The 26,115-nt window shown below is 33.4% G+C and overlaps 1 protein-coding gene across 2 annotated transcripts in view; it reads right to left on the bottom strand.

Moving 5' to 3' along the window:
* The window catches only part of trio (trio Rho guanine nucleotide exchange factor), a 627,840-nt gene that overhangs the window by 207,938 nt on the left and 393,787 nt on the right, over positions 1 to 26,115 (bottom strand). For both annotated transcript variants that reach the window (XM_085940798.1, XM_085940792.1), the window contains one exon: positions 15,235 to 15,508. In XM_085940798.1, coding sequence (XP_085796924.1) covers positions 15,235 to 15,508 — 274 coding nt within the window. The remainder of the gene's footprint in view (positions 1 to 15,234; positions 15,509 to 26,115) is intronic.

Here is a 26,115-nt window from a genome sequence, read left to right on the forward strand (position 1 = left end):
GGTTTTTTGAAAGAAATATAAAAGTATCTTTGTAACTGAATACAAAAACTGATTTAAGTAAGCCAAGACAAAATAGATTCCAATGCAATTATTATGCTTATGTGTATTTTTATATTTTAGTACTTTTTACACAATTTTATAAGACACCAATATCAATTTCATCATGCTTCTATCAAATTGGTTTATTAACGAACAAATAATAATAATTGTGTTGTAATACCTATTTTGGCGTTCTACTAATAAATAGTAGACAATAAAAAATAATACTATTAAAAAGTGTTTTGATGACCCTACCCCAGACGGAATAACCCCAAAACTTCATGACCCTCTTCGGTACAAGTCCGCCTGGCGTATTTTAAGTCTTTAAAATTCAATTTACCTAAATATAGATATGCATTCTAATTGCTAACATTTAATGGAATGGAGAGTAAAAATATCAATATCGTACCTTTTGTATTTCTGGTAGATAAATGATGATTTTTTCGACAGTTCACGGAACTGCATATGCACACACCATTTACAAAAGTCAAGTTTTACATTAACTAACGTAAAGTTATAGATTTTTTAAATTTACAATATGACTAACTGACAATTTAGAAAAAGGTTATAAAGAAATATTTTGTCTACCCTAGTGTAAAAAAAAGTAGTGGCCATACAAACAAAATATTTTTTACTAGGCAGAATTATACTTGGGAGGCGGAATAACCCCATTTGACGGTACCTAAAATATGTAGATATAATTGGAAAAAATGTTATTAAAATTCCATAATTATGTGCTAAAAAACAAAAATAGGTGCTAAAAATTTAAGTATTACATACATAAATCATATATAATTTAACAGTTTAGTTTATTATTTATTCACAAACAGAAAACGCTTTATTACAATAAATAATAAAATAATGATTCAAATTTTTGAAAGTGAATCTTTGATGATTTGATCTTGGTAAATTTTTATACATGGAAAACTTCTTTCCACTTCTACAGATTGCGAATGTAAATGAAACTATTTCTGAAATACAAAAATGACATCACATGGATTTTTCAAAAGAGCTTTAATATTCTGCAGCGTTTGAAGTCTAGTATTTTTATTTAAAACACTATTTAATGTTGTACTTATTTTTATTCAAATTGGTCCAGCGCATCTATTTTATAAACAAGACTGCTTTTGACCGCTACAACAGTTATCTATGGTAGGAAAGTATCAAAGTATTAGCACTTATTGTAACAATTACAATAAATTAGTTGTGATTGTTACACTAAGTTAGTTGTAATTGTTACAATAAGTGCTATGTTTTAACAGCACCTCTTTTGGCAATGCTAAATTTCAGAGAGAAATAGTCAGTTTTGACTGTTTAGATGGCTAACTTAGTGTAATTGTTACAATAAGTGCTAATAGCTTGATATTTTCCTACCCTAGATAGCTGCCGTAGCGGGCCGACAGCAGTCTTTTGTACAGAATAGATGCCCAGGAACATTTCTTATTTTAGCAGCAGTATTGTTTAAAATATTAACCACTAGGGACTTTGTAGATGATTTTAACATTTCAATTGTGTTTACCAGAAGACCATAATTTGAAGTGATGAATGCCAATTCGTTTTTTATGAAACAGTTTCCCATTATTTTTGTGTTTATGTGAAAATATGTGCTTAAACCTAGAATATGTAATTATCCAAAAGTATTTAAAAATAGGTGCAACCAAATAGGGCTTGAAAAAAATTGTCTGGTACAGATAGATATTTTTCCATATGGATTAAGTTAATTATAAACAATTGAAAAAAGACACCCGGCAGGGATCTAACCTGTTTCTCTTGGGTTTACGCCCCGTCCGGGCATTGCCCACTATGCTACTAGGTGACATACTAATTACGACAAATTTGAACTATTAGTCTTTTAACACCTGTTCATCAGCGCTCTCCCAAATCAAGCTACTATTGGCAATCGGTTTTTGTTTATTAAATCAAAGTAGCTACTAATACACTGACGAAGAACTCAAGTGTGAAGGTTAGCTTCGTTCCTGGTACTTTGGTGATAAGAGAGAGGCATACGAGGATTTGTTTTAGACATTGTGTTGGCAAGAAGTATAGTAAGAACACGGTAATTTTAATTTGATAGGCTCCGTGCAGAGCTAGGTTTATTTTATTTAATTACACAAATATTGATTTTATTTCATTTGATTCGAGGGGCGGGGCTTGGGATTACACTTGTCACATGTCACTTATGGGCGAATTAACTTTTGGTATATTACCAGATCACACTGCACTGTTCATTTGATGGTTAATTAATTTAAGGGTGGTTATAATGAATTATTATTAATACGACAATGATAAGGTATGCACTATCTACATATATATATCGAAACAAACGTGGCTTTGCATTGTGATTTCTGACGCGTCAACACGCCGCATATCGGACTGCCGTTAAGGGCCGTTTTTCATTTATCTCGGTTCAGTGGTCATTGTTGTACTGAGTCTACTCTCTTTCATTTTTCGGAAGAACTAGATAAGGGAAGTAGTTTGAGGGGGTGCGGTTACTTGAGAAATTTTTGAAACTCTCAACGGTAAACTCGGCCGAAACATTCAAGGTTGAATGTATTTCCTAAGAAAGGCGGTCAGGTACGTAACCCTGTGTGAGGGAACGCTGTCGATGCATATTCGTTTGCGAAATATTTATTTTGTGATATCTCTCGGGGGTTGCAAACTTTCAAGCAATATAGTAATTTTACAGGACGGTAGTCGTTGTTTTATGTAAGGTTTCTGATATGGGATTGGGGACGTCTCTTCGCGGGGGGTTGTATTTGCTATCAGTACAGACTACTCCGATTACTAACCGACTTCACGGATCTCTCCAATATTTTATGATGTAACTTACTCGAACTTGTTAATAATTTTTAATTATCCATTTCTTTTATTCAACAAATAATTCACAAAATTTAAGATTGTACCTTTCTAATTATTGAACATACGTAATTTTGAAAAACACTTAAGATTTTTTCTATTTGTCATAAGTTTTAATATATTTTCTCAGAAGTGTTTTTCAAAATTATGTATGTTCAATATGTAGAATGGTACATTCTTAAATCTTGTGAAATATTCGTTGAATAAAAGAAATAATTAATTAAAAAACAAATATGTTATTCCATTCTGAAATAAGTGAAATATAACATTACACTATGTACCTAGGGTAGACTCCTGATTTTCGGGCTAAAGGTGGGGTGAGGCAGCACGGATTAACGAAAAACATGGATAATCCGAACTATGCTTAAAATACTACATATTATTAAACATTTCTAAAGCAAACAATTATTTTAACATGTTTAATGTAGGAATCTTTCAATGATTTTCTAAGATCGGTCCGAAATTTCCTAAGAGCTATTATATCGTTATAATTCCCATTAGTCGATGTACTCCAAAATAGTGTCAACAGAAGTCAGTGCAGTGCCATGATGTGTTGAGTGTCACTCATTATTTGAAAACTTGGATTACATGAATCATATTCTAACCATTCCTCAATATTTTCTCTATCAACATTTTCAAAGCTATGTGAATTTGCCATTACCTCACATATTTATGATGCTATTTATTTCACTTGTCTCGGGCTAAATAGAATCCAAAAAGTCACTTTCTACATTTGGTACAATTTTCCTCCACGATTGAATGCGTGTTATTGGCTTTATTTTGTACCAAGATTGCGTTACTGCATCTATCGCATCGAGTACTGTGACATTTTTCCAGAATTTAATCCAATCATTATTTTCATTACAAAGGATTTTACGAATGCCATTACGATATTATTGTTTAATTATTGAGATAACCTCTTGTTCCACGGGTTGAATTAAAGATGTAACATTGGATGGTAAAAATTTTGCAACCATAAGGCCGTCGTCCGTTTTCAATATGCTTTCATTTGGATGAGATGGAGCATTATCTAATAACGGGACTGCTTTCTGTGGCAACCCCTTACTTTTCAAAATATCTCTCACTTCTGGAACCCATTTAGTTTTGAACCGATTGTCAAAGATTCTTCTATCCATGCTTCTTTCAGATTGTAATAATCAATGAGGAGATTTCTTATTTCTGTTTCCTTAACTCATACAGTGCTGACAACACGGCTACCGTGTCAGCATTAGATGGCTTTTAGATACTATGGATGTTTTTTAAATGTGGTAAACGATCTAGTTTTTTTTCGCTTTTCCAATCACCAAAAGTTTCATTTTGTGTGCACCAAATGTCTTGCCACAACACAGTCATGGTTGTGATACATTCATTATATGATCTATGACCTGAAAATTAAACACATGCACGGATAATCCACACACAGATAATCAGGAGTTTACTGTATTTGTATTTTCATAACTGTTTCAGTAAAAATTAATTTAAGCACTAGACTATTAATTAAGATTGACCAATGTATAATAATTTACTTTAAACCTACCTACCAATGATGAGTATTCAAAAAAGATGTAGCGCATTTATTTTTTTTATAATTAGTTATAATTTAATTCACATTATAAATTGGACTTGCTTGAATGGCTACACATTCCACAACATAAAAACGAAATATTTTATATTTATGTACAAATATTTTAAGCTGAATTTCTATTAACATTATTAAATTTAATTAAATCGTCAGTTACATGTTATATACAGTCCAATTTATCTCGTAAACAATGCAATTCAATGAAAAATTCAAATAAGTAAATATAATAATTTGGTGCTCATAAGTTTAAAGGCAACTAAGAGTATGCAAATAGTCATCTCGATAGTTGCTTAATTACTTGTAACTTTGCCTACTATTCTCAGTTTTTTTAAATTATATAGATGACATTATATATTATATACCTCATTCTATTGTAATTTAATAATAGTTTTTATATTTTGCAAAATATGGATGTGTTTATAAAAAATAAAATTGTAAAATTACACAAGTTGAATAAATATACATTAAATGGCATATTTGTACAACAGGTGAAATTTGATATAACCATGTATGTATGATGTTTAGGAAAATAAAGCGATACGGATTGACATTCCGTCAGCTGTCAGTTTGAATCGATAGAGTGTATTTGATTCTCTTTGGTTGAGACTTATAGTTGATGGAATGCCATACATACACCGTTCATCATTTTTGGACCATATTGAAGAAAAGAACGTCAGGCATATTGCATACCAAGTGATATTTGATATATTTATCCATATGTTTATTATGTTTTTGTATTACCAGAATATAAAGAGATACAGATTGGCATTCCAATTGCTAGGTGTTTGTGTTTGTATCTTGTAGCACTAAAAGATCTTTCTGATGCATTTTCATATGGACGGCATATTTATTATTGGCCCATTTTTGACATTACGTTAGCTGCCCGTTTTCATCTGTATAGTGATATACCTCATTCTATTGTAATTTAATAATAGTTTTTATATTTTGCAAAAGATGAATGTGTTTATAAAAAATAAAATTGTAAAATTACACAACTTGAATAAATATACATTAATTGGCATATTTGTACAACAGGTGAAATTTGATATAACCATGTATGTATGATGTTTAGGAAAATAAAGCGATACGGATTGACATTCCGTCAGCTGTCAGTTTGAATCGATAGAGTGTATTTGATTCTCTTTGGTTGAGACTTATAGTTGATGGAATGCCATACATACACCGTTCATCATTTTTGGACCATATTGAAGAAAAGAACGTCAGGCATATTGCATACCAAGTGATATTTGATATATTTATCCATATGTTTATTATGTTTTTGTATTACCAGAATATAAAGAGATACAGATTGGCATTCCAATTGCTAGGTGTTTGTATCTTGTAGCACTAAAAGATCTTTCTGATGCATTTTCATATGGACGGCATATTTATTATTGGCCCATTTTTGACATTACGTTAGCTGCCCGTTTGCATCTGTAGAGTGTACTTGATTCTCTATTATGTAAATTGGTGGTTGATGGAATGTCATTCAATCAACGTTTGTCATTTTTGGACCATATTGAATATAAAAACGACAGGCATATTGCATATCAAATGATATATTTATCCATGTGTTTAGAATGTTTTTGTATTTTCAGAATATAAAGAGATACAGATTGGTATTCCGATTGCTAGGTATATCTCGTAGCACTACAAGATCTTTCTGATGTAATTTCATACAGACGGCATATTCATTATTGCCTATTTTTGACATTTCGTCAGCTGCCTGTTTGCATCTGTAGAGTGTATTTGATTCTCTATAGTGTAAATTGCCAGTTGATGGCATGTCATCCAGTCAACGTTCGTAATTTTTTAACAATATCGAATATAAAAACATCCGGCATATTGCATATCAAGGTGAAATTTGATATAACCATGTATGTATGATGTTTAGGAAAATAAAGCGATACGGATTGACATTCCGTCAGCTGTCAGTTTGAATCGATAGAGTGTATTTGATTCTCTTTGGTTGAGACTTATAGTTGATGGAATGCCATACATACACCGTTCATCATTTTTGGACCATATTGAAGAAAAGAACGTCAGGCATATTGCATACCAAGTGATATTTGATATATTTATCCATATGTTTATTATGTTTTTGTATTACCAGAATATAAAGAGATACAGATTGGCATTCCAATTGCTAGGTGTTTGTGTTTGTATCTTGTAGCACTAAAAGATCTTTCTGATGCATTTTCATATGGACGGCATATTTATTATTGGCCCATTTTTGACATTACGTTAGCTGCCCGTTTGCATCTGTAGAGTGTACTTGATTCTCTATTATGTAAATTGGTGGTTGATGGAATGTCATTCAATCAACGTTCGTCATTTTTGGACCATATTGAATATAAAAACGACAGGCATATTGCATATCAAATGATATATTTATCCATGTGTTTAGAATGTTTTTGTATTTTCAGAATATAAAGAGATACAGATTGGTATTCCGATTGCTAGGTATATCTCGTAGCACTACAAGATCTTTCTGATGTAATTTCATACAGACGGCATATTCATTATTGCCTATTTTTGACATTTCGTCAGCTGCCTGTTTGCATCTGTAGAGTGTATTTGATTCTCTATAGTGTAAATTGCCAGTTGATGGCATGTCATCCAGTCAACGTTCGTAATTTTTTAACAATATCGAATATAAAAACATCCGGCATATTGCATATCAAGGTGAAATTTGATATAACCATGTATGTATGATGTTTAGGAAAATAAAGCGATACGGATTGACATTCCGTCAGCTGTCAGTTTGAATCGATAGAGTGTATTTGATTCTCTTTGGTTGAGACTTATAGTTGATGGAATGCCATACATACACCGTTCATCATTTTTGGACCATATTGAAGAAAAGAACGTCAGGCATATTGCATACCAAGTGATATTTGATATATTTATCCATATGTTTATTATGTTTTTGTATTACCAGAATATAAAGAGATACAGATTGGCATTCCAATTGCTAGGTGTTTGTGTTTGTATCTTGTAGCACTAAAAGATCTTTCTGATGCATTTTCATATGGACGGCATATTTATTATTGGCCCATTTTTGACATTACGTTAGCTGCCCGTTTGCATCTGTAGAGTGTACTTGATTCTCTATTATGTAAATTGGTGGTTGATGGAATGTCATTCAATCAACGTTCGTCATTTTTGGACCATATTGAATATAAAAACGACAGGCATATTGCATATCAAATGATATATTTATCCATGTGTTTAGAATGTTTTTGTATTTTCAGAATATAAAGAGATACAGATTGGTATTCCGATTGCTAGGTATATCTCGTAGCACTACAAGATCTTTCTGATGTAATTTCATACAGACGGCATATTCATTATTGCCTATTTTTGACATTTCGTCAGCTGCCTGTTTGCATCTGTAGAGTGTATTTGATTCTCTATAGTGTAAATTGCCAGTTGATGGCATGTCATCCAGTCAACGTTCGTAATTTTTTAACAATATCGAATATAAAAACATCCGGCATATTGCATATCAAGGTGAAATTTGATATAACCATGTATGTATGATGTTTAGGAAAATAAAGCGATACGGATTGACATTCCGTCAGCTGTCAGTTTGAATCGATAGAGTGTATTTGATTCTCTTTGGTTGAGACTTATAGTTGATGGAATGCCATACATACACCGTTCATCATTTTTGGACCATATTGAAGAAAAGAACGTCAGGCATATTGCATACCAAGTGATATTTGATATATTTATCCATATGTTTATTATGTTTTTGTATTACCAGAATATAAAGAGATACAGATTGGCATTCCAATTGCTAGGTGTTTGTGTTTGTATCTTGTAGCACTAAAAGATCTTTCTGATGCATTTTCATATGGACGGCATATTTATTATTGGCCCATTTTTGACATTACGTTAGCTGCCCGTTTTCATCTGTATAGTGATATACCTCATTCTATTGTAATTTAATAATAGTTTTTATATTTTGCAAAATATGAATGTGTTTATAAAAAATAAAATTGTAAAATTACACAACTTGAATAAATATACATTAATTGGCATATTTGTACAACAGGTGAAATTTGATATAACCATGTATGTATGCTTAGGAAAATATAGCGATACGGATTGACATTCCGTCAGCTGTCAGTTTGAATCGATAGAGTGTATTTGATTCTCTTTGGTTGAGACTTATAGTTGATGGAATGCCATACATACACCGTTCATCATTTTTGGACCATATTGAAGAAAAGAACGTCAGGCATATTGCATACCAAGTGATATTTGATATATTTATCCATATGTTTATTATGTTTTTGTATTACCAGAATATAAAGAGATACAGATTGGCATTCCAATTGCTAGGTGTTTGTATCTTGTAGCACTAAAAGATCTTTCTGATGCATTTTCATATGGACGGCATATTTATTATTGGCCCATTTTTGACATTACGTTAGCTGCCCGTTTGCATCTGTAGAGTGTACTTGATTCTCTATTATGTAAATTGGTGGTTGATGGAATGTCATTCAATCAACGTTCGTCATTTTTGGACCATATTGAATATAAAAACGACAGGCATATTGCATATCAAATGATATATTTATCCATGTGTTTAGAATGTTTTTGTATTTTCAGAATATAAAGAGATACAGATTGGTATTCCGATTGCTAGGTATATCTCGTAGCACTACAAGATCTTTCTGATGTAATTTCATACAGACGGCATATTCATTATTGCCTATTTTTGACATTTCGTCAGCTGCCTGTTTGCATCTGTAGAGTGTATTTGATTCTCTATATTGTAAATTGCCAGTTGATGGCATGTCATCCAGTCAACGTTCGTAATTTTTTAACAATATTGAATATAAAAACATCCGGCATATTGCATATCAAGGTGAAATTTGATATAACCATGTATGTATGATGTTTAGGAAAATAAAGCGATACGGATTGACATTCCGTCAGCTGTCAGTTTGAATCGATAGAGTGTATTTGATTCTCTTTGGTTTAGACTTATAGTTGATGGAATGCCATACATACACCGTTCATCATTTTTGGACCATATTGAATAAAAGAACGTCAGGCATATTGCATACCAAGTGATATTTGATATATTTATCCATATGTTTATTATGTTTTTGTATTACCAGAATATAAAGAGATACAGATTGGCATTCCAATTGCTAGGTGTTTGTATCTTGTAGCACTAAAAGATCTTTCTGATGCATTTTCATATGGACGGCATATTTATTATTGGCCCATTTTTGACATTACGTTAGCTGCCCGTTTGCATCTGTAGAGTGTACTTGATTCTCTATTATGTAAATTGGTGGTTGATGGAATGTCATTCAATCAACGTTTGTCATTTTTGGACCATATTGAATATAAAAACGACAGGCATATTGCATATCAAATGATATATTTATCCATGTGTTTAGAATGTTTTTGTATTTTCAGAATATAAAGAGATACAGATTGGTATTCCGATTGCTAGGTATATCTCGTAGCACTACAAGATCTTTCTGATGTAATTTCATACAGACGGCATATTCATTATTGCCTATTTTTGACATTTCGTCAGCTGCCTGTTTGCATCTGTAGAGTGTATTTGATTCTCTATAGTGTAAATTGCCAGTTGATGGCATGTCATCCAGTCAACGTTCGTAATTTTTTAACAATATCGAATATAAAAACATCCGGCATATTGCATATCAAGGTGAAATTTGATATAACCATGTATGTATGATGTTTAGGAAAATAAAGCGATACGGATTGACATTCCGTCAGCTGTCAGTTTGAATCGATAGAGTGTATTTGATTCTCTTTGGTTGAGACTTATAGTTGATGGAATGCCATACATACACCGTTCATCATTTTTGGACCATATTGAAGAAAAGAACGTCAGGCATATTGCATACCAAGTGATATTTGATATATTTATCCATATGTTTATTATGTTTTTGTATTACCAGAATATAAAGAGATACAGATTGGCATTCCAATTGCTAGGTGTTTGTGTTTGTATCTTGTAGCACTAAAAGATCTTTCTGATGCATTTTCATATGGACGGCATATTTATTATTGGCCCATTTTTGACATTACGTTAGCTGCCCGTTTGCATCTGTAGAGTGTACTTGATTCTCTATTCTGTAAATTGGTGGTTGATGGAATGTCATTCAATCAACGTTCGTCATTTTTGGACCATATTGAATATAAAAACGACAGGCATATTGCATATCAAATGATATATTTATCCATGTGTTTAGAATGTTTTTGTATTTTCAGAATATAAAGAGATACAGATTGGTATTCCGATTGCTAGGTATATCTCGTAGCACTACAAGATCTTTCTGATGTAATTTCATACAGACGGCATATTCATTATTGCCTATTTTTGACATTTCGTCAGCTGCCTGTTTGCATCTGTAGAGTGTATTTGATTCTCTATAGTGTAAATTGCCAGTTGATGGCATGTCATCCAGTCAACGTTCGTAATTTTTTAACAATATCGAATATAAAAACATCCGGCATATTGCATATCAAGGTGAAATTTGATATAACCATGTATGTATGATGTTTAGGAAAATAAAGCGATACGGATTGACATTCCGTCAGCTGTCAGTTTGAATCGATAGAGTGTATTTGATTCTCTTTGGTTGAGACTTATAGTTGATGGAATGCCATACATACACCGTTCATCATTTTTGGACCATATTGAAGAAAAGAACGTCAGGCATATTGCATACCAAGTGATATTTGATATATTTATCCATATGTTTATTATGTTTTTGTAGTACCAGAATATAAAGAGATACAGATTGGCATTCCAATTGCTAGGTGTTTGTATCTTGTAGCACTAAAAGATCATTTTGATGCATTTTCATATGGACGGCATGTTTATTATTGGCCCATTTTTGACATTACGTTAGCTGCCCGTTTGCATCTGTAGAGTGTACTTGATTCTCTACTCTGTAAATTGGTTGTTGATGGAATGTCATTCATTCAACGTTCGTCATTTTTGGACCATATTGAATATAAAAACGACAGGCATATTGCATATCAAATGATATATTTATCCATGTGTTTATAATGTTTTTGTATTTTCAGAATATAAAGAGATACAGATTGGTATTCCGATTTCTAGGTATATCTCGTAGCACTACAATATCTTTCTGATGTAATTTCATACAGATGGCATATTCATTATTGCCTATTTTTGACATTTCGTCAGCTGCCTGTTTTTGCATCTGTAGAGTGTATTTGATTCTCTAAGGTGCAAATTGACAGTTGATGGCATGTCATCCAGTCAACGTTCGTAATTTTTTAACAATATCGAATATAAAAACATCCGGCATATTGCATATCAAGGTGAAATTTGATATAACCATGTATGTATGATGTTTAGGAAAATAAAGCGATACGGATTGACATTCCGTCAGCTGTCAGTTTGAATCGATAGAGTGTATTTGATTCTCTTTGGTTTAGACTTATAGTTGATGGAATGCCATACATACACCGTTCATCATTTTTGGACCATATTGAATAAAAGAACGTCAGGCATATTGCATACCAAGTGATATTTGATATATTTATCCATATGTTTATTATGTTTTTGTAGTACCAGAATATAAAGAGATACAGATTGGCATTCCAATTGCTAGGTGTTTGTATCTTGTAGCACTAAAAGATCTTTCTGATGCATTTTCATATGGACGGCATATTTATTATTGGCCCATTTTTGACATTACGTTAGCTGCCCGTTTGCATCTGTAGAGTGTACTTGATTCTCTACTCTGTAAATTGGTGGTTGATGGAATGTCATTCAATCAACGTTCGTCATTTTTGGACCATATTGAATATAAAAACGACAGGCATATCGCATAATATCAAATGATATATTTATCCATGTGTTTAGAATGTTTTTGTATTTTCAGAATATAAAGAGATACAGATTGGTATTCCGATTGCTAGGTATATCTCGTAGCACTACAAGATCTTTCTGATGTAATTTCATACAGACGGCATATTCATTATTGCCTATTTTTGACATTTAGTCAGCTGCCTGTTTGCATCTGTAGAGTGTATTTGATTCTCTACAGCGCAAATTGACAGTTGATGGCATGTCATCCAGTCAACGTTCGTAATTTTTTAACAATATTGAATATAAAAACATCCGGCATATTGCATATCAAGGTGAAATGTGATATAACCATGTATGTATGATGTTTAGGAAAATAAAGCGATACGGATTGACATTCCGTCAGCTGTCAGTTTGAATCGATATAGTGTATTTGATTCTCTTAGGTTTAGACTTATAGTTGATGGAATGCCATACATACACCGTTCATCATTTTTGGACCATATTGAATAAAAGAACGTCAGGCATATTGCATACCAAGTGATATTTGATATATTTATCTATATGTTTATTATGTTTTTGTAGTACCAGAATATAAAGAGATACAGATTGGCATTCCAATTGCTAGGTGTTTGTATCTTGTAGCACTAAAAGATCTTTCTGATGCATTTTCATATGGACGGCATGTTTATTATTGGCCCATTTTTGACATTACGTTAGCTGCCCGTTTGCATCTGTAGAGTGTACTTGATTCTCTACTCTGTAAATTGGTTGTTGATGGAATGTCATTCAATTAACGTTCGTCATTTTTGGACCATATTGAATATAAAAACGACAGGCATATTGCATATCAAATGATATATTTATCCATGTGTTTATAATGTTTTTGTATTTTCAGAATATAAAGAGATACATATTAGTATTCCGATTGCTAGGTATATCTTTTTATTTGTATTTCATATTCATGTTTGTATGGTGAACTCGAAGTTGCTGGTCTCTATCTGGATCTGCCTGCTGCAGTATGGGATTTGAGTTGAGGCACTGGACTGATATCTGCAGGAGTAATGAAAGCCGAAAAAAGTCCTGGTGGTAATAATTTAGGTGATGCTACTGTTGCTCCTTCGATTTGTTTTTCTTCTAGTCTGAGCTGGCTGAACCAGCATCAATTGCATTGTTACATCAAGATTGCTCGTGCCCAAATTATATTGGTTTTGAAACTCTTGCACGGCGAAGTCAGAATCATTTATACAATGTTCCACGAGCAAAGCCTCTAGCTCTGCATTGAACGTTGGTTTACGTCCCAACTTTGCGTTTATCAATTGATTAACAGTCATTGTTTTCTTTTAAACATAACTTTTTAATGTCGAGTGAGGTACAGCAATATTTTTAGATAGTCCATTTCCTTTTTTTAATGGCATTATAAGCGTTTTCTATTGCCTCAGCGCTCCACTTTTTCTTTGGTTTGGAAACAAGCAACAACAAAAAATAAGCTTGTAGACCAAATTAAATCCCCATAATACTATTGGTGTTGGTGGTGCATGGTGTTGGTATAATAATATGTTGCTCTGATTCATTGTACATGTTCGTAATTGTTCGCTTGTTAAATGCTCCAGCGAGGAACCAGTCAAAAAATTAAAGTGAATAGAGACTTTATTCAGTTTTTTAAATCGAGATTTCACTTGTGATATTTGTGACACTTGTGATTGTCATAATATACAAAACAATTATTTTTACTGAAGCTACTTTCAGGTGTTATGGCCTTCGTCTTCAGCCATTTCAGAGACTAAACGTGGTACTTTTATAAATACTACCGCAATACCAATATGTGTAGCATTTTCAATGTCTGGCACACCTTGATCTCACAGTTTTTTTATAGACTAAGTCCGCTCAACATTTTGGCTCAATCTCCAATAATTGACAAATCTTTCGCTTGTAAACTTCGATTTACTCGTCCAATCAATAATTGCAATATTTGATTCCATATATCAAGTAAGCATACGAATTGAAAATCAATTAATATAATCAAACTTTGTGCACCATTTAATGTATTGGCATTAACACTTCTATCTTTAGAAATATCAAGTAGTACATGATAAACACCCTCAAATTCGTTAAACAATGAACTCACTGCCTCTTTTTTGGATGACCACCATGTTTCATAATGCCCTTTCAGAGTGGTTTTTAAAAATGACATAACGTCGTTAACGCATTCGCTGCTGAATAGATAATGAGATTTTAATTGCCCCCTTTAAAATGCACGTTAATTACATCGATCGGCCGCCTGGTCATTACGCGCCGTGTGCGTCTTCCGCGTCCAAAGTATTAATTTTCTACAAACACGTATCTCAAAAAACACAATCCATTGAAAACCCTAAGTGGGTTTTTAATGGATATCAAAATTTAAATTCAAAGTATTAATAATATTACAATTAATAATAAGTATACAAAGTCATAATATTGTTGGAACGAATAAGAAAATGTATTCTGTCTCTATCTATACGTATAGTATTTAATAAAAGGCAAACGGCCTATCTGAATAGTCTTGATAATGGTTTTACAACCGAATTTTTTTAAAAACCTGGAGAATTTAATATAAATTATATTTTCATTTCTTGTAAAATTGAATTCTACCAAGTAAATGCTAACTCAATTATTATAATATTGTAGGTATTAAAAATAATTATAGTAAGGTTGGCAACACCGATTCCCAAATACTCCGCTTTGGAGCGAATGTGGCAATTTGGTTATTATGTATTGTGACGCATTGGCCAATTATTACCGTGAAAAAGACTTCGAATGAGTTTTAAATGATTTAAAACTATTATAACATATAAGTCCAGAATCTTTTAACAAAGTCGTGTAATAGTTGTGAAAAAGAACATAAAAACAGTTGGTACATAAAAAATATTCTTACCTCCGGTTTCAGGCTCCTGCTTCCTAGACGGCGAGGTTTGCTGCTGCTGCTGTTGCGCAGCGGAGGGGGCTGGCTTAAGAACGGCGAGGGGCACGAGACCCTCCCGATGCGAGCCGGCTCGGTCGTCATGCGGCGCCCGCACATTGCACCAGCCGGCACGTGAGCATGTTGACTCCAGTACTTCTACTTGCTGACCCTTGACGACAGTCAGCTCGCCGCTACCGGCCGCCCCTGCGTGGTCCGCGATCACCCACGTCATCTCTGCGCCCGCCGTCTGCAACAATAAGACACATTAGTTTTACTTCGTATCACACTTTTTGTACCTACCAAAAAAACGTTTAGTATCACAAAGTAAACGGTTATGTTTTAACAAGGATGAATAACTGGCACGGTGGAAGTTGTACTCTCTACGTGAGCTTTTACGAATTATCTCAGATACCTGGATGGAAATCACTATACGTCAGCGATTTCCAAACTGCGAGGCGCGGAGTGTTGCAAAGGGAGGCGTGAAAAGTTTAACACAATTAATGTAGCCACAGGTTTGCAGTTTGCATAATATGCACAGTTTATAAAACGGCCGCTAGTTATAAACTTCATCAAAAAAAACAATCCTATGAAACGTTGTTTGCAAACCTGTCTGAAGATAATATGGAGACTAATTTTATAATAGTAAAAAAAGTCGCCTGCGCTACTTTATTTCAGGCCTATTACATAGTTTAAATATGTGGTTGTGTTTTACAATTTGATGTGTGTGTTACCTATATGATGATTGATATACTTAAATGATAACTCCCGTGTATAATTTAGGAAACACTACTTTAGAGCACCACACTGCCCTTAACCTCAGCGATAGGTAGGTGGGCCCGCCAAAGATCCTGGCCTGGGGGCCTGCTTCAAGATGTGGGCCCATGATAGAATCCATTTGTCAATGAACGATGATGAATTTGGATTGACTACTTTTGAAAAGGAAAAATTAGTAGAATTATCATGTGATAATTCATTGAAACAAAAACCCTAGTTCAATTTTGGTTGAATCGAAGTGAAGAATAATATAATACTTTGTCAAGAAAAGCAATGCAAGTTGTAAGAAAGTACTGCTTACATTCGTAATATCATATTTATGTCTGTAATCTGCATTAGCTGCAATGAAATCCAAATATCGATCCTGTTTAGTAGAAAAAGAGCATTTTCATCGCATGAAAAACAATTTAATTTAAATTATAACAACCTCGTTTATTTTTATAATTTTATTTTTCATTTTTGCATTACTTATTACATTTTTCACTATTTAAAAATGTGTCTATTATTTAATGAAATAAAGGGGGGGGAGGCGCCAAGATTAGATTTTTTTAAAGGGAGGCATAGTAACATAAAGTTTGGAAACCACTGCTGTATGTAGTCGTAGAGTGTGACCATGAAGTCATCGAACTCGTGCCACGTTAGATAGATTTCTGGGTTTTCACCGTGTGTACTTCTACTTATTTTCTCAACGTTTCAGGCTCGTCACATAATAATAGGTATTATATTAGCTACCCGGAAAAAATGTGGTGTGGTGTGTGTTTTACTATGTGCTTATGTAAAATAAAATTGGTATAGGTAGGTACGTAGTTTCAGTTTCAAATATTGGTGTTAATATTACATAAAAGTAATAATATAAGTATAGCATTCTGTTCTGTTAAAGGGTACGGAGTGTCGCACTCCCTGAATGCATTCGTAGCATGTGTCACTCCGTACCCTTGTGGCACAACCTCAAGCATTCCGTTGCCGCGGCCGGCCCGGCCCTACCTCACGCATGAGGCCCTGCATGGCGGGAGGCGCGAGAGTCTTCGATGGACCGAGGTAAGTTGCGCGAACTTGTGCTTGCCATATGCCCCCAATGCTGGGGCGTGACCGGGTTTAAATTTAGTAATCTGTTAAAATATAATTTGTAAATAAGGCAAAAAGTATTAGCTTGCCAACTTCACACATTTTTGTTAGACGGCAATTCTTCGACAGACAAAAAAAACTGAAAAAAATGTAAGTATCATATGTCCGGGAATAATACATTAAAAAAATTCTCAGGGCACCCAAGTTGTTCCGATAGGCTTTAAAATCATATCAATAAAAAAAAAATAATTACAAGATAAAAAGAACTTTTTATATACCACGTTTTTAAATTTTCTGTTGAATCATATAAACTTGACAATTCTATGTATTAATAAATACTTTTTTTGTACTTGATAGAAATACTGAATAAATATTATAGAATACTGAAATGTCATTTTTTCAACGATTTTTTTCCGAAACATACAAAACAGAATTAACTGAAAATGAATTCCATTCTGCTTAAAGATGACCAGAAGTATTAAAACAATGCATTGTCGTCGTGTTTTGATATATTCTAAAAGTTTCAAATGTCTAGCTAGTCGGGAAGTTAGTTAAAAATCTTCAATCGTCCAATACAAATCTTGGACAAACAAGAAAAATCTGTACTGGACAAACAAGAATACGTGCTAATAAAAACGTGGTAAAATATGTTTTAAAAATGAAACTTTCTGACATTATAGAATAAATTATTATCATGTACCTATTTGTATGTAAGTATTTGCGACAATCATATTTTTGTTTCTTATTAATCCGTTTCTTGTATAAAATGAGTAGGTACATATCATAAGAGTACGTAGGTATCAAAATATTTCGTTTTGAATTGGTAGCATATGAATAAAGATATAAACATACCTGTATCGGAAAATACCCATTGCGATTTTAATATGAAGCGTTTACTTTCAAAAGCGGCTAAAACGGTTTTATGCAATTTTGAGATACATTTAAATAACATAATATACCTATCTTTTGAATGAATGTGTATTCATCTATTTGTTATGTGAAATATACATTCTATATGCATAAATCATATAAAATAAAAAATATTTTTATTTTTAATGTTTTCAGATACATATTTATTCATTCATATAGTTGAAATTGTAAATTATCAAAAAAATGTCTCAAATTGCAAGCTTCGTATTTTTCCGCTCGGTGCCTCTTTAAAAAAGGCTCAGTGAAGACTTCGCCTTAAACGTGTATTATAATGATTTTTCCTTATACGTGTATTATATTTTTGTTATCTAATTATGAATTAGTTCAAACTAATTTTTGAAATTCATGAAATGAAAAATGAAAATAAAATCACTATACCTAATTCTAATTAAATAATTTGACAGGTGACACACACGTGTCAATTTTTTTGTTTTCTACACATTGTTCATTGCGTAGATAGACGCTTCCTTGTCATCTTTGGATTACATTTCGCCACATTTTGTGATTGAAACTCCTTTATATATAACAAAAATTATTAAGTGTCAAGAGTAAATAACACAAGAATCACATTGTTGACTTCTGGCAGCCATAATTTTGGGGTTACGTGACCTTCAACGCGTGATGCTCATTAGGTGTTTCATTTTAGCCGATTTTGAAAGTAATACTGCTACCGTTTTAGCCGATTTTGAAACTAAGCTCGAATTAGGTTGTATTCTTATTTGTCCGGTGGTTGTTTATCCAGTACAAATCTTGCAATCAATTTTTAACTAACTTCCCGACTAGCTAGACATTTGAAACTTTTAGAATATATCAGAACACGATGCCAATGCATTCCTGTAATACTTTTAGCCATCTTTAAGTAGAATTGAATTCATTTTCAGTTAATTCTGTTTTGTATGAAAAGTTATTTCGGAAGAAATCCGTAATCCAATCGACTATTATTGGTTGCTAGGGGTCTGGGGTCTTAGCAACTAAATTATTAATATATACGTGCGTTACTATGGAAATAAATATGAAATGTCAAAATGACATTTCAGTATTATTTCTATCAAACACATTTTTTATCGTTTAAGCTAGTCAAGTCGAGTTTATATGATTCAACAGAAAATTTAAAAACGTTGTAAATAAAAATTTCTTTTTATCTTGTAATTATTTTAATTAATATTGACGTATTTAGCCGAGTTATGAAATTAAAACCACGACCATACTGTGGTAGACAAATTATATTTATCAAAATATATATCTAACTCAAAATCCTCGAAAAACCGTTTTAGCCGCTTTTGAAAGTATACGCTTCATATATAAATATAGTGATACCTCAAACAAAAATATGTATTATTTGCATTGCAATAATATATAGATTTTTGCTGAGAAAAAACGTTCATATTCCACAGACTCGTATCTAGCATCATTATTCTCCTGGATTTAGTATGTATACGTAAAAAGTTGACGTATGCAAAGGTTATTTTAATACTCATCCGTTACATTATAATAGTACCTACTCAGCTGTAGGTGCATTACAATTATTTATTAATTAATTTAATTTTATTAAAAGGCAAAATTGGAATTTGTATGTCAAGATTACTGTAATAAAATTTTAAATGCTAAGCAATTCCAAACAATTTTTCAAACCATAACTTAATGATATTATTCTAATCTATATTTTGATTGATTCAATATTATATGGACATATTCCAAAATGATTTCCGAGGATTTTTCTTGAACGGAATACGCAGTATTAATTATTTAAAAACTAATCACAACTAAATTCGTAATATTGACATCATATCCAGTGTTACCAACTGTCATTCACAAAAAATATGCAAGACAAGGTAAAAAAATAAGTTTGATGCTAGAGTGCTAGATTTTCACAAAATAAAAATGGCTAGAAATTTCGAGAAAAATGTAATAATAATATAAAAATGAACTTATTGTTTCTCAACCAATAAAAAATGATACAGGTCAAAACTACTGAATGCAGAAAATATAGGCATTAGTAAAATATTGCATGTAACATTTATTTCACTGGTACAACTCAAGCAATCATATTAATTTTCAAGTAAACTATAAAAAGTTTCAAGTTATTTTCAATGTCAAAAAATGCTAGATTTAAGGCCACATCAAAATATCGATGTTTCACAAACTTTCGACATCTGTGTACCCGTTCTATAATTTTCGTAACACTGAGTACCCCTCGTCAAAAAAAAATACCTACTTATACATACTTTATGAACAATCAAAATATATTTATTTTTTCTTTTTTTAGTATCTACGTAAACAAAACGAAAAATAAAATTCATTCATAATAAAATAAATAAAACTTATATTATAAATAACATTCATTATAATCAATGAGAAGGATGAAAATTGTTTTTGTTGAGAAGACGGATCATTTTAATTTGGTTCCGTTATTAATTTTAATCTGAGATGCGGTTCCACACCCAAAAGCCTGTTCCTTTTTTTGACGCAATGTCTACAAATGCTGAAAAAGTAACTTCACATATATATATGGAGTAGGACAAGGCAAGATGTATATCAGGACTGTCTCTGTTAAAACTGGATACACATGTGCACTTGCAACCAGAATGATGTTAAACTACACTCCTTATATTTGTTTTTCAAGAATCCGTCTGAATGTAATTCCAACAATTGCTCCTTTCCGCATGCGATAAACCTTCTAGGATGGATGTTGTATTGATGTGTTAATGCTTGTTGCACCAGGCGTAGCAAAGTTCCGGTGCAGCGCATACCCCCCCCCCCACCAAACTCTACCCGTACCCCAGGGAGTACGGGTACCACACTTTGGGAAACGCAAGCCTACTAAAAAATGCTAGATCAGGCAAGAAAGATTCTAAGTTTGGCAACGTTCATATCACACAGAAAATGTTTCAGCGACAAGTGCAGTCTCGTCTCTCCTCCTCCATAACAGTTGCTACGTAGCCAACTGGCGACATTTAAAAAATTGGTGTGTGTACTTATGTACGCGCTTTAGAAGTTATACTTATTTGGCGTAACAAAACAAAACAAAAACAAAACTTGTGATAAACTAGATTCTTCGACTAGCTCTTAATTATCTGGTTAAATTACACAATCAAGAAAAAGAACCGCTTATTGGAACGCCGTTCGTTTATTTCTATACACCTTAACTTATATTACTAAATTATATAATTATATGACGTTTAATAGTTTGCTTACGTAAGGAATTCAAATAGCCGACAATAATAAATTCAAAACTATAATATTATACTGTATAATCGTCACGATTGCAGTACCATTCTGTGGCGTAATGGTTGTGCGTTCGGCTGATAACCGAACAATCGTTGGTTCGAATCCAATCGAGTGTGTTTTTTTGGGTGAAAAAATAATTTATGTATTACATGTCACACGCCAAAAATTTACTCTGATCTGATTTTCCAAACGCGTCTAAAGAAGTATAACTTCAAAAAATATTCATAAAATATGTAGGAATTTAAATGCATAATAAAAATAGGAGTTCAGTATTGAGACCGAAAGACACGTCATTTGTTGAGCATTTCACCGAACGGTAATTTGTACGCATTTTAAAAACACGATATGTAATAGAATAATATCGTATATTATATAGGTACCTACCTACTTTAATTTTTTTTCCACGCCACGCTTGTGGTTTAGTGCATACGTGAACGTTGGCAGCACACATTGGTTGACCACTTTTACACTTAGGACACACTGGTAGGTCACATATTTGAACATATAGAGCGGAATGCACAATCTAAGATTTCGTTCCTAAGGATAAGTCGCCGAAAAGCATGACTTAACTATAGACAATCCTGAGTATAGAGTTAAGGAATCCTTAACCATAGACTACTTTTGTTATGAACACGCCCCCTTCTGTATTACCATTTACCACTGACAGCTGCTGTCAAAATAAATTCGCATGTCTATAACACAGTCCATACACTCAAATTCATTTGACAATGTATCTCAATATGGATATTGATAGTGTTAATTCATTTGGCATGTACTTGCAGAATATTATTTTATTTTTATACGCCAGCCCGCAGAAATACAAAATACCAGATGAAGAATGACACTTGATGCTAGTGTTACCATGTTAAAAAAAAATCTTGTGGTGCCTGTGGAATCACGTATAATGACTTATAACAGAAACATAAGAGTATTATAATTAAATATTAATATGTATTTATAGTTGTTGCATTTATAAAATGCAGTTGTCATATTTTTGTCATCGCTTAACGATTATAAAATAATTTACCTAATTTACCTAACGAGAATTTTTAAATATGGTATTATTTTCAATAAAAATGATCTTAACTAAGGACAGTGTTTCTGCATAGTGTTTTCTGCTAAGGAAATTTTAGTTATGACAAATGTTTCTGCATTCCGCTCATAGATTCAAGCGCCCAAATGCACTCCATGCCAGTTTGGTTCTGCGATCAATCGCGTCAATTGACATTTATTGCCCAAGATGGATGTAGTTCTTGACCCGCTTGATTTGACCGCCATTGATGAAGATTATTTTTGGTTCAAGATGGCGCTTTATTATTACATTTGTCTTTGAGACATTATTTAACCGTACACCTGTTTTAGGCGTTCATTTGCAACCTCGTTCTGAAAATCTTCTGGATCGTTCGCAAGGGCAACGATGTCGTCTACAAAGCACAATCGACTATTGTTCATTATATCTACTTACTCTCCAACAAGAAGATTTAGGCAAAAATAAATGGGAGGAGCTTGTTAGTTTACAGTTTTAACGCGTAGCCAAAAAGATGTTGTTCGAGTATACCTACAAAAAGAATGAAGATTAAAGAAAAACTTATTTCAAAATGAACTATTTTAATTATTCTTATGTACCCCCTGGTATTTTTTTTGGAGAGGTATATAATATTTGTGCCTGTGATTGATACAAGTGCATCTCCATGGCCCCCACAATGGGGGGGGGGTGACAGAGCTCTAGCCTGGGGGCCCGGCGCGACGAGTCGACCAGATAAGTGAGATAAACATAGATCACAAATTTGCTCTAATACAATGATATTATACAATGATACTAAGCAAGAATAGCAAACTGCTTATCTACAAAACAGTTATTCGACCAGTAGCTACCTATGGCTGTGAGACATCAAAGGGAAGAACATAAACTGGCCATATTCGAAAGAAAGATCCTCAGGAGAATTTTCGGGCCCACATTGGAAAATGGAAGTTACAGGATAAAAATGAACCACGAGTTAGAAGAGTTAATAAAACATGAAACGGTGGTGAAATTCTGTCGATCCCAAAGACTAAGGTGGGCTGGACACGTTGAGAGAATGCCTGAGTACAGGACGCCAAAAATCATGACCAAGTTGATCCCACAGTGGAAACGGTCTAGGGGGAGACCAAAGAAGAGGTGGGCTGACTGTATCGAAGAGGACTGGAGAAAGATAGGGAGGGCTGGAGACTGGAGAGGAGCAGCCAGGAAAAGGAGCGTGTGGAGGACAATTGTAGAGGAGGCCAAATCCCGCCCCGGGATGTAGTGCCGAGAAAGAAGGAGAGAAGAAGACAATGATATTAATAATTAAAAATATTTGGTTGTACAATGCAATTTTAAATGTATTTTAATGGATGTACATACTAAAAATACACCTTAATTTTACCACGTACACCATTTGCAAAACGCTACTTCAGCGCGTCACACTGCCTTTACCCTTAGCGATAGGTAGGGGGGCCCGCCAAATATCTAAGCCTGGATGCCGGCTTCAGGATGTGGGGACCATGCTGCTCATACATTGACCACAAGCGTCTAAAATACCACCGTGCCCGTGTGCCACCGGTTGGACATAGCTTTGTGTGATCTATGTAAGAGTTTATACCTATCAAATCAAGCCGTGTTTGTGTTTGTGTTGGTTTCGCTCCGACCTTAGACTAATTATTATCAACTTTAAACGGCCACGTTATAAATCTTAACCGCAGTACTTCAAACCTCACTCACTCTACAGTCTACATGCATATTATTATTAAGCATGTAGGTACCTACAGACTACGCAAACAGTGCTCGTTACAAACAGTGCTCGTTACGTTACAGTGTCGCTATATATTACTAACATTACCATTCCCATATCATCAGACAACTTCCAACACGACACCTTGGTCTAGTAGAGTCTGAAAAATTTTACGCATAATTCAGTGGCTGAATTAAATAAAGTTAGCCGTGCCGCATATCTAAACTCGTCCGACTGAGTCAAATCTGTCAAAAAATTCAGCCTTAGGCCTTCGCCAATTTCGCAATACTGAGTAGTTATTAAAGCCTCAATTACATTGAGCTTCTTTACGAGCTGTTTATTGGAGAATTTACAATCTGCCTGTAAAGTTGCCCAGTGTAATCATCGAATAAGCTAATAAGCAAGTTGTAAACACTCTACCGAGAAAAGTTGAAAGCCGGTCAGCGTGTGGGTCTACTGCGTCTGCGCAGTAGAGCGCAGTACCAACATCCCGGTAAAAAAACGAACTACGTTCCGTCAAAATAGTCGCTGGCTTGTGGCTTCTCAGCGAATGGAAAGTTTTGTGTGTAATCATCAAATCGCAGTAGCTGAATCGCCCGCTTTTAAATTCGCCAATAAACAGCTCGTAAAGAAGCTCAATGTAATTGAGGCTTAAGTAAATTTCTCTACATTACGAGCGCAGAGTAAAAAAGTATACATACCTAATATATATGTATAACACTAGTGACTACCCCGGCATGCGTTGCAATGCCACCCAAAAAAAGAAAGTGTTTGTGTTTTAATTCTGTTTATTGAAGTGGTTATGAATACACAATTTATTTTTGTTTTTCCGTCTGGTGCGTACACGAATAAATCAGAAGATTTTCCAGCGCGTGAGTAGGCCACATACAGCTGGCTATGTGAGAAGCATGGATTTTCCAAATTTGGTACGGGAACGCATACGAATAGAAAAGGATGGAATATAAGAAGAAGATGGTTGTACTAATTCAGAAACCTTCGCAGGTATGCGCACAACAACTGACGAAAGTTTCATCGCAATCGGATGAATGGTATAAGAACCATACGAATAAAAAAAGATAGAATGAAAAAGAACAAGATGATTGTACTAATTCAGAAACCTCCGCGGGTGTGCACACAACAACTCACCAAAGTTTCACCGCAATCGGATGAATGGTATAGGAACCATACGAATAAAAGAAGATATTATGAAGAAGAAGAATAACATGGTTTCTCTAATGCAAAAATCGGATTGATGGTATAGGAACGCGTACGAGTCAGGCAAACAAACATAAATTTGTACATATATAGATAAAAATAATTATTAAATAAAATCATAATACTGTTACATCACTAAATAATAATAAATGTATGTATAGATTTTCTTCATTACCATAAATTCGTATCCAGCAAATACGAAAAAAGTATAAAACGATGGAAGACTTACAATTACGTTTTCTTCAATCTCGGGAGTAAAAAATTGTCCGGGATCAAAACCCCTAATCTTAAGGTATATGCTTATAGCATTTGTAATATAGCCGATAAACGAAACCGTTCGGCAAAATATAATGTCAAACTGGTTATAAAAATCGCAAAGTAGCAAATATTTCTGAATGGGGTGTGGTGCTGCGTTCGTATCGAGTTTGCACAAAAAATAAATATATTACATATATCTGGAAAATAAATTTTAATTATTTGTATACCAAACGAAATACGGCATAATATATAGGCGACGCTTTTCTCAATCGACATACGTCGTATATTTTAACAATACCATATAGATTACAAAATGATAATATAAGTTACTTATATTAAATTTTATGGGATGATTTAGCCGATAGCTATTTTGGTAGTAACACCTTGTTTTTTTAAACGGTACATGTTCAAACAGGCGCGTTAACATGATCTTACTCCCTACTTCATTTATCGTTTGTAAATGTATGGCTACTGCCGTATGTTGTAGCTTAACCACTTGGAAATGCCGATGGAAATGGCGTATTCCAAAAAAATACTACCTTATTCTTAGGTCAATAATTATTATAAAACATTATCCGTATGATGTTCATCATATTTGAATGGTCAAAAAAATAGTTTATAATCAGTATATTCA

Source organism: Rhyacophila brunnea, unplaced genomic scaffold (genome assembly GCF_057557595.1).
Source record: "Rhyacophila brunnea isolate RB1 unplaced genomic scaffold, BYU_Rbru_1.0 scaffold_1, whole genome shotgun sequence".
Lineage (NCBI taxonomy): Eukaryota > Metazoa > Arthropoda > Insecta > Trichoptera > Rhyacophilidae > Rhyacophila > Rhyacophila brunnea.